At 34.1% G+C, this 11,447-nt stretch overlaps 1 protein-coding gene across 1 annotated transcript; it reads right to left on the minus strand.

The window, feature by feature from the left end:
• Positions 1-668: 668 nt before the first annotated feature.
• Positions 669-9,473, minus strand: LOC142624749 (serine/threonine-protein kinase PBL27). The gene is made up of 5 exons (XM_075798485.1): positions 9,027-9,473; positions 7,858-8,057; positions 7,400-7,589; positions 2,055-2,446; positions 669-1,890 (listed from the first exon to the last, which is right to left on the minus strand). Exons 1-5 carry the CDS (start codon positions 9,151-9,153, stop codon positions 1,273-1,275), a joined length of 1,527 nt encoding a protein of 508 aa, XP_075654600.1. The 5' UTR covers positions 9,154-9,473; the 3' UTR covers positions 669-1,272.
• Between the last annotated feature and the right edge of the window lie 1,974 nt (positions 9,474-11,447).

Genomic DNA, 11,447 nt, shown 5'->3' on the forward strand with positions numbered 1-11,447 from the left:
AATTAGAAAAGTTTCAATCAGAGGAGAAAAAACACTGCTTCAAGTTCCAGACACAGTCGCCATGTCTAAGCTAGGAATGCCACCAATGGCACATGCAACCGCTTCTAACATTTTGATTCAAATGGTTTTCAAAATAAAATTATTGAAGTGCGTCATCTATATCCTCATCATTAGGGAGCTCATTATTTCACATTATTAACAGAATCTGACAGCAGATATATTTGTTGGATTACCTATTGTCCTTTCGCATCTTTTCATAAGTTATTCCCATCCGCGTGGTACATTAGGCGTAGTAGTCTCTACTCTTGTGAGTTCTTTCTATGGAGTGGACAACAAAATCTCACTATTTCATATGATCTACCATTAATCGAGATCTACCACAACTCAGAACGAAGGCAACATTATGAGTTTTTGTTGTGAGCCTTTCAGTCTATAGGCTGCATTACTCCTACAATACGAGGTTGCTGCATTCTATTTTCCAGGTTTCAATATTGGGCCGTATAAGTACGGTGATCTACAGACGACCACTTAAGTTCTAATTGTCAAAAGAGGATTCCAATTGAATTCCATTACATTCCTTAATATAACATGGCAGTTAGAATGATTCTCTGAAATGTTTGGTATTCAACAAAGTTGACAGGTTACAGAGCCGCGTATCAGCTTTGAACTGCGTTCTCAACAAATGGCATTTTCACTATTTTAAATTTTTAATTCCATTCAAGAGAGATCATTACATGAGAGCAATAAGATCAAACCTTTCTGTATAAGCCGAAAACATAACTCAAATCCATATACCTATGAAAGTACAAGATGTAACTGACACCCACTCCAAACCCACTAAGTTTCCCCGCGTACAGACAATATAATAATATGGGGGCAAAAATTAGACATCTTCATGGCTCTCTGTAACAGACTCCTGAAATTCCTAGATACATAGATGAACATGTTGCAGACAACATTATGCTGAGGGGTTACATCTAAATGCCCCATATCACAACAGCAACCCTCTCCCCTGTTCCATCTAACTGTGATTCCTTCCATTACCACATAATTACTCATCGTTCAGTTTCTGTACTCAACAACAAGAATGATATAAGACAAGCAACAAAAGACAAGGTTGGATACAAGACCCCCTTTATTTCCTGGGTGGACATGCAAACCAAGAAATTAAAGGATGATTCATCTTGCACATTCTTTTTCTTTATGATTACTCCCAATGCAACATTTCCTCCCTAGAAGACTCATGTAAAATGACTTGGAGCTTTAGTGTATTTACTCATATGTACCATCGAAGCTACCCATCGCATTTGCCCGCTTCTTCTCTCTCCAATTCTCACCCCATACTTTTGCCTCTGCCACAGCACGTTCTCTATCTAAATCGCGATTTCTTGGTGTTTCCCTTGCTCTTCCAGTACCTACGGGGCTATCTCTCTGAGATTCATGTCGCTCTAACTCATCCAAACCCAATTTTCTCCCAGAACCACCACCGGTTTCAATCCTGGATAATGCTGTGCCAGTACTTGATTCCCTTGCATCTCTCTTTCTGAAATCAGGTGAATTTTTATGAGTAGAAGGGGAACCAAGCCGCCCACGATCTTCTGGGCTATCCAACCCATCTGCCATGCCCCTCCTTTCATCCCTGCTCCTAGGAGTAGATGGACCAACTCTGTTATTTTGAGCGGCCGCGGCAATTGGGTCATATGTTTGGGAGGCTAAATATGTGAGAGCAGTCACAACATCCCCTATTAGAGGCCTGGTAGCAGCTTGTTCCTGCAAACACATGGCTGCAACTGCAAGAGCTTGGTAGAGTCCTCGCATTGGATAACGACCTTTCAGTAGTGGATCAGCCATTTTGGGAAATTTTCTACGATCCTTGAAAAGTGGTCGTGCCTACAAATACCACATACCACGTGATTTTTTTTAATTTTTAAAGAAAGGAAAGAAAGAGAACTTAATCTTATTCAATTCAATGAATCATTAAAAAACTAATCACCAAGCCATTATTCATCGATGTAATCTTAAGAAGTCTTTCAAATTGACAAAAAGGTACTTACCCAAGCAACAAGATTATGCTCTCCAGGAGCTCGTGTATTATCAATTGCCTTGCGCCCTGTTATAAGTTCAAGAAAGACAACTCCAAAACTATAGACATCAGACTTTAGAGTGAGTTGACCTGTCATAGCATATTCCGGAGCACAATACCCATATGTCCCCATGACACGTGTGGACACATGAGTCTTATCACCAACAGGACCTAGTTTCGCAAGTCCAAAATCTGATAGCTTAGGGTGATATCCCTCATCAAGAAGGATGTTGGATGATTTTAAGTCTCTGTATATGACAGGAGGATTTGCTTTATCATGCAAATATTCCAACCCCTTAGCTGCACCTGCTGCAATCTTCATCCTTGTATTCCAGTCCAGGGGCTCCTTGTCCGGTGGAATATCTAAAAATCAAATTTCAAAAAAAAAAAAAAAATGTAATCAGGGTAGTTTGCAGAAAGTTTAGGTGTGTAATTTGAATTTGAGCCTGGTGTATAAGTATTGAAGGAAAGTAGAAGTGAACAATAGTCACTGGAAAAAAAAAACACAATGCAGCTCTTGTGGAACTCTAAAGCATTCAAGTGGTAATCATGAAATGAAGTATCATTCAACATTAGAGGTATAAGTTTTGATTCTAAAAAACTAGACTATCATGAGTGGAAAGAAATCATTACAACTTAGCCTACAGTTATTTAAAAGTATCTTAATTACATACTATTCCCCCACCATCTTTTGTCAAAACTATTGCAGTGTCAGAGACATGGGTTGAATTGTTAAATTTCATTATCTAAAAAATAATGAAGCAAAGACATAGAGTGGATTTGTACTTGTCTCATATTCGATTGTTTCATTTGTTCACTCAACAGAATCACCAGGAAATACACTTCCCCAATAGCTGATCCTGGAATATATCCAAATAAGAGTGAAGTGCTTAACACGCAAGGTTGTGTTTGTATGTGAACATATGCATGTGTGCTTAACAGCATGGAATTATCGTCTTTGCTGCAGAAGTGATCTAAAAGATATTTATTGGTATAAAAAGTTATTATTATTATTATTATTATTATTATTATTATAAGATACTTAAAGAATAGGATTCAAAATGTGTAAGGTGGATAAGTGGAAATACAAGAAATGATAGGATTCGAAATAAGAAAATTCGCTTAAAGATAGAAGTGGCCCCTATTGATGAAAAGATGTGGAAGAATCGCTTAAAATGGTTTGGTCATGTGCAGAGGTGAGTGATTAAAGCAATAGTGGGAACGAGTGAGCTGATTCAAGTCAAGAGAATGAAAAATATATATTTTTTAAAAAGGTAAAAGAAGACCCAAAATAACATTAGAAGTAGTAAAAAAAGGACACGTCAATTAAGGAGATAATAGAGAGTATGACTTTAGATATATGATAGAATAGTGGAAAATAACGCATGTGGTCAATCCTAATTAGTTTGTTGAGGATCCATAGCTGGCTTAAAATTTTTGGGACTAAGGCTTCTTGTTGTATATTTAAAAGAATCATCATCTCATTTATGACAGATGCCAGTAATTATCAGTGAAAGAAGCTTTATTTCTTGTGTACTTACATACATATACATAATCTATAAATATGTATGCATATATTGTTAGCTTCTAAAAAGTGTGTTCAAGCTGTGTTTTGAAAAGTTGAACCCAAATCTCTCACCAAATAGTTCATATTTCCAGAGATGAATGAAAATTAATTTAAAGCGTACAAAGCTATAAAAAAAACTATTTTATCCCCTCTTCACTTAGTTAGGCAAGTGTAAACATAAGTTTTAAGGTTGACATAAAGCCTATAGTCAGACAGCTTTAACTACAGCCATCTATAAAAGAATCCTTGGCAAGCATGTCTTATCTTTTTTTTTTAGGCTAGCTCTTGTCCTTAGTCACCCTTCAACTTATATGCTTCTTTTTTCCCACTCTAAACCCCTGATATCTCCCTGCACATGGCAGCACTGCATTTGACAAATCTCCTAATCCAATCCCAGATATGCGCTGCATTACAACTTCTTGCAAATGCATGCGCTTCTAATTCTGCATTTTCCCTTTCCCATTCACTCATTCATTTTATTATCTTCATTTTGGCTACAGTTATTTCTGGATGATTACTCACTAGCCAATACTTCAGACCATAAAAAATAACGTTCAATGTAGCACTAAATTCCAAATAAAAGATTCCCCCCTCTTTTTTTTTTTTCTTTTTAATCACGTGGTGGCTAGATTAACACTAAACAGTCTCCTGTCAAACTAGAATGGATGATTGATATACAAGGAGACAATCTACAATAGCTGATTGATTTTCAGGTCAAAGAACAAAAGAGGTCATGTAGCTTCATATTGAAATTACATATACGGTTTTCAAAAAAACTATCAGAACTCTGGTTTTATAACACAAATATTTGGAAAAGTAGTTCAAAAAGTCAGTTTCAAGAATAGATATTTTGTAATCCCAAGACAGAAGGGAGAAAAGAAAGTTCGTTTACAGAGGAATAAATGATTAGACAAATATTCCATGTTACCCAAAGTGAGAATTAGAAGACCAGTTTTACTTGAGAGAAAGGACGAAAATGTGCAAGAGAAGCACAAGTACAAGCCATTAAATGATCATTTGAGGTGACAAAATGCAAAAAATCAGCAGCCACATTCAAGCAGTTGTTACAAACAGGAGAACATATGTTCTTTATGAAAATATGCAGCTAAATGCAAGTGGTTGTTGTTTAGAAGAAAAATATATGGTATGTATAAAGATATGTTCCATAACAACCATAATATCGAACCCCACAGGCTCACAATATCTAACCAAAGTTTCCATGTGGTATCCCCATGAACTTGACATTACTAGCACCTCCTAAGGTGTAAACTAGCTGAATGCTTTTACAAGAACAACCAAGTAAGCCACTTTTGCCCCCCCCATAAATGGTATCAACAATGATCTTGAACATTGCTTACCAATGAGCTGTGGCTCAAATGGGACTTCTTCCTCTCTTAAAATAATCAACTCTTTAAATCATTTCAATTTGTCACTATAAACAATAAGCAATTAAAATCCACATAAGTTGTATTTAGAACCTATTTGGACATCAAAAATCCTTTCACAAATTGTTTTTTGGTGTGTATGTGTGCGCGCACCAAAATACACAAATACACACCAAAAAACAAAACTTTCAAATTAACTTTAAAATTCCTAATCAACAACTATAGTTTAAAGAACATGTGATCATTTTGTCATTTTTTTTGCAATAAAATACCACCCAGTGTTCATGTCACTGGTCTTTTGGTGCCCAATAAGTCCTAGGTGCAATTTACTTGGTTTTTTGGTACTTTTAGCTAATAGTGATTTTCTGAGGAGGTGAAATGAAACAATTTTTTTTATTTTAAATCAAGGTTTTAATTGAAACTTTTAAAAATCTATGGTTTAATTTGAAACCACTTCAAAGTTCAAACTACATGGGAAACTACGTATATATGTGTATATAGGTCAACCAGACATTTAACATTAACTTAAACTTTTTTTGATAAGTTAACATTAACTTAAACTCTTTCAACAAGATCTGTATTTCTTCCGGTTTATAAAATAAACACGCTTTCAGTTGATTGATTTGACATCAACAACCTTTTTTTTTTTTTTTTTTTTTTATTTTCCCAGGAAAAGAACTCCATGCATGCTTTCAATCCACCAATTACTGCTATTATGCTGCCAAATTCAACCCACAATATTTCTACTAGTGCTATTAATTGTCATAATATGCCAGCCGAAGACCACTATGAGTCAAAATCAACTACCAATGCTGTTTTCAGGTTTATAATTCTATGACAATTCCAGTACAATTAGTTTTCAATCAAAAAATTATATTCGACCAGTCTCAACAGCTCTATCATTTCCATAGTCAACCTTCTTTCCCTTCATGGCCTTTGTTTTTTTTTTTTTTTTTTTAATAGGTAAATAGGTCGAGGGGGCTGGTGGAGTTCTAACCCCAGTGCCCAAGCACCACAAAAGGTACCAGTACCACTAGATATCCCTTGAACCACCCCTTCATGGCCTTTAAAATATGCCTCGAAGAAACACCTTGAGTGTTCAAAGCACTTGCCACTTTGTTATTCTGTCAAAAGAATGTCTTTTGAGACTCTTCACAGGGTTCTCTCCAAACTATACTAATCAATTATTTATTAACCAATGGAGGTCTCATTCGACCTGTGGTCTACAAAAGGGCAGCTGAATCTTTGAAATCCCCCTTCTTGGTGAGGGTGGGATTTCCCTTCTTTTTTAGTTGTTCATTCTCAATTCAATCTACTATTTCCAAAAGAAAGGTATACGCCTCACACAACATTCCCCAGAAGAAGAAATCTATCACTTAAGTTATAGGCCACTAATTATGGCAGAAAATCTTCCCTTTTTCAATGAAATAGTTACACACACACCCAATGGATCTGAACCCACGACCTCACCCTCCACCTAGAGTAAAGATACTAGTTTGAGCTATAGCTCATTGGCAAAAAACATCCTCCCCCACCCCCCTATCTCTCTCATGTAGAGTTGAGATGAGGAAAAAGTATCATTAAGGGAAGGGAAATCACCAATAAAAAAAAAGGAAAGAAAAATACTTTTAGTGTGACTGATATGATGCACACAGAATTCTAAAGTAGTTCAGTCCAATGCTACTGGCACACTATTGTAGATTTTATTTTTTGACAAGTCACACTATTGTAGATGTTTAAGGGTTTGAATTGTAACAATAAAAAAAAACATAGGCAGTTTGAATTGTAGCCATGTATTCTGCCAGGTACCACTATTATCACTGACCTTCTGATTCATTGGTAGACAATCCCACCAGAAAATGCAAGCAAAGAAACAAAAACACTGCCAATTTTGTTAATTACTACCATAATACTGCTGTCCTACAACTAAAATGGCAATTAATTTATAATTAATTAATAGTCTCACCATAACATCAAAGATTTATTTATTTGAAGAGCAATCTAACCCTTTTGCACTTTCAAAGTCACCCATACAAACATATAATACATAGTCACAGGACATACATGTATGGTGCAGATACTTTAAAATGACAACAATACGGAGGTTTTCACTTCCAAGTCTTGTACATACCAATCATCAACCAAACCACTGTTTAATAAATGCTCTAAATCTCTAATCTAATGAAGATTCGTACTATAATAAGAACCTCTAAAGATAATAGCAAGAGTATATAATCATGTTTCAACCCAGAACAAGCTAAAAACAAGTAGTTGTATAAAGTGACACGCTATAGGCCTATATCTGAATTAGGTGCAAAAGGTTCCTCAAGTTGTATTATAGACATTAAAGGAAGGAAATCTAACCATGTAAATGATCCTCCAAGGACCCCAATGGCATAAACTCATAAACAAGGAGGCGTTGGTCTCCATCAGCACAATAACCGATCAAGTTGACAAGGTTTGGGTGGTGTAAGAGGCTAAGCATGAGTACCTCCACTAAAAATTCTCTATTTCCTTGAAGACCATTTCTGTCGAGCTGTTTCACAGCAACTACCTGCAAAAATAATTTAAAATCAAAGACCCGACAAGCCAGATTGAAGCAAATTAGCTTTCAAGGAATGAATTTGGTTTTTCTGAAATCAGTGATTAATGATCTTTGGCAATATCATACTGCAGATGAAGCTTAAAGGGCAAAAATAGAACAATGTAGAAGTATCTATGTCAAATGAGATCCAAAATCTAACACATAGTGTAGATTATTTTAGGCCATACATTGAATATGTTAATAGATGTGGCATCCATTATAACTGATCACAAATTACCTGTCCAGTGCTCTCCAACCGACCTTTATAAACATGTCCAAAACCTCCTTCACCCAGTAAACTTTCTGGCCTAAAGTTCTTTGTTGCCGCTGCAAGTTCCCGAAATGTAAATGTTTGTGCTGCAATATGTGCTGTTGGTCCATCTTTTGGAATAGCTGGTTCCTTCTTAGGATCTGAACCACTTCTAGATTTTGATTTGTCTGTAGAAATAAGTGAATTACATACAATCCAGTGAGTAGGAAAAACATAGGACAAGCCATATTTAAGCTAGCAAATAAAATTAAAGATACCTTGAGGACATGTTGGTAAAGTTGTGTAACATTATCCAGTAACCTAAGGGCATGGATTCTTGAAAATAACAGCTGGAGGAAAATTCTTGAAAATAATAGCTGGAGGAACCTAAAAGTTTCTACATTGCAGTTTACTAGCAAACACTTCAGGAAATTATTAATATCACTCATGAATGCCAAGTTTTACAGCAGAAAACACCATTTTTGGATATTCTATTGATATTGAGTAATCCACACTAGTACCGTGCCAAAGAAAATTGATTATAAATATAGCCTTTTCAATAAATTTTCCAAATTGAAGCTTAACATTCTATTTACTATTGCGCCATAGATTCTTTGCAGTTTGCAGTCAAAGTTTTCACCTTTTTAGTTTTTTTGCCAGACAATTAAAAATTCTCACTCAAAATTCACTAACTAGCATCTGTGTATGTGCTTACATTTGAAGCTTATGAACCAGTAGAAACTGATAACAATTATTTATTTTTTTTAAAGCAAGCAAGCAGGAAAAATGTTTGAAATTTTAAGAACTGAGACCAGATCTCCAAAATTGTTCTCGATACAACTCCAAAAATATATAATTCAGACAATAAATACAAGCAGCAAATCATCATTTAACTCTAACAGTCAAACCATAATAAGAGCACCAAATTTAGCAAACCAGCCAAACCAGACTTAACAACCACAGATGCATCAGATCAAAGTGGCAACAAATTCTGACACCTACCCATCATCAAAACATTCAACCATTACCAAAAACAAAAGGCAAAAATTCCACAGAAACAAAAAAAAAAAAAAAAAAGCTTACCCTGTTATCAAAACTAACCAAACAACCCAAAAAAGAAAAAAGAAAACAAAAAGAATTCAAGACAACAAATTTACCTGAAGTAACCCTGCTCACATGATGAGATTGAGTTGAGCCATCTTTTATTGAATCTTTCTTGGTCACTTCCTTTACATCACTTCCCTCACTGTTGGATGATCCAAAACAAGGAAAACACCCACCCATATCAAATCCAAACACAAATCAAAGCCACACCCACAAAACCCAGTAAAGTATAGCTCACATAACACATAAACACACTCAAAATTCTCCAACTTTATCACTCTTCATCTTTCTCACACCAAACCCCATCACAGATATTCAACTCAAGACTCAGTCTTTCTCTCTCTCACTCACTGAGACACTCTCTCTCTTGGATTGTTAGTGGCCATTAAAGGGAAAGATCGAGACCAACATGTCCAAAAAAGCAGATCAACAAATCGAAGAAACTGATGATGTGGTGGAAGAGAAGGTAAAGAAAGAGAAAAAAAACACCAAAACCAAAAATTAAAAAGGAAATTTTTTTATAGTAAATAACATTATTTTAAGGAAATATAAAAGAGGCTGACTAAAGGGGTGTAAATTTTAAAAGTGAAATTAAATTATAAATTAATTATTTGATAAACAATTAGATAACAAGGAATAAGTGAAAAATACCAAGTAAGATACCCACTACAACTTTTTTTTCTTTTTTTTTTTGCTTTTTAACTTTTCACCCTTTGAATTGCGAGAAAATTACGGTAATAATCATCATGGTCGGAGTATGGGTCCCACCTTAGAGATGGTCCACACTTGTAATAGGAGAGAATGAGCGATCTTATATGCACCAAAAAAAAAAATATATTCATCTCTTTCTATATAAAAAAAAATCACTAATATTTTTACAAATAAGTTTGTCTCGAATTACCATTGACATTTTTTATTTTTACGATAAATAATATACTAAAACAACAATTTTGAAGTCTATTATCAAAAATTTTGTATAAACTTTCTCAAAAAATAAAAATAAAAAAATACCACAACTAAATCCTATAATATTTTTCGCAGCAAATTTATTTTAAGTCATAGGTGTATTGTCTTATTTTAGTTTATTTTGACAATAGCGATGTTGTACTTCAACTTGCTATAAAAAAGTAAGTGGAATTTTTTGTTGTGATAATAAAAAAAATTATAAGTTATAAGTGACTTATCATAAAGAGAAATATTATATGCATAATATTTTCACAACAAATTATAGATGATAAGTTATTTTTTTAGAATCATAGACGATAAGTTGTTACTGATTCTAATTTGATCTCATTATTTAAATTACTTTTCTACCCACCAAGAACAGTATATAACAACTCACCGTTTAAAATTTGTTATATATATAACATTTATTTATCTCTATATAAATTATGAACAAATTTTTTTTTTCCTAGTGAAAAAATAAAACAACAAAAGTTTCGCAGAACAAATTTTACGCCGTTAGAATAATATGTAGTGATCAATATATAATAACAATAACAGGAGGACCACACCCTTGTCACAATGATTTACTGCAAATTGTGGCAAATAAGTTATAATTAGTGTGTGTTTGGCTACTAATTAAAAAGTTAACTTATTTTACTATTTAAATTATTTAGTTACTATTTATGGACTCTACTGTATTTTTTGGTACTATTCATAAGTTTTACTGTACTATTTTAGCTAATTTTTACCTTTATCTACAATAATTTTAACAAAATTTTTTTAATTTTAACAAAATAAGTAAATTCTAAATAAATCCTTAAAAGTTAGTCCTAGAATTACTTATAACAGCGACGTATTTCTACATAAGTTTGAGAAAGTTTATAAGCTTGATAAGGGTAAAGATTGTGTGTGGTTAGCAGTGATTTAGTATGGATAGTATCTGGCTTTGGAGGCGTTGGATTGGGACGGTGATGGCTCTGTTAGGTGTCACGTCACGGTGCTTGATCCAACGTCTTTGAGACCCGAGGGCTCCAGTAGAATTTGAATTTTTCAAATTGTTGTTGAAAAAGTTCGTTCCTCCTTTCCTTTTTCTTGGTAAGTAATTTATAAATCCATGCATGCCCAGTGCACTGGGCTTTTTCGGTGAATTTGTCAAACTCAATTACCAACTTATTTTACCATGGTAAATAAATGTAAAAGATTTTTTTTTTCCAAGTTTCTTTTCTTTTTAGATCCAAGGTGGCTGAATTTTGGTGAATGGTTTGAATATGAGTTTGATTTCAAGGTTCTTTTTAGCACTACTAATTCAAAGTTCAAACAAAAGAAAAAATTGATAAAAATCTCAAATGCCCAAAATTAATTGGTCATAATTCCTAGTCATATCATATAGGAGTATATAATGGGGTGTTTGGTACATGTGTTTTGTTATTTGAAAATATGTGTGAAAATACATGTGGGTAAAAAAGTGCACGAAATGAGACTATTTATTGTAAGATGTGAAACTTCTATTTGCAAGTAATGCATATTCT

This window comes from Castanea sativa, chromosome 2, assembly GCF_040712315.1.
Source record: "Castanea sativa cultivar Marrone di Chiusa Pesio chromosome 2, ASM4071231v1".
NCBI classification, from domain to species: domain Eukaryota; kingdom Viridiplantae; phylum Streptophyta; class Magnoliopsida; order Fagales; family Fagaceae; genus Castanea; species Castanea sativa.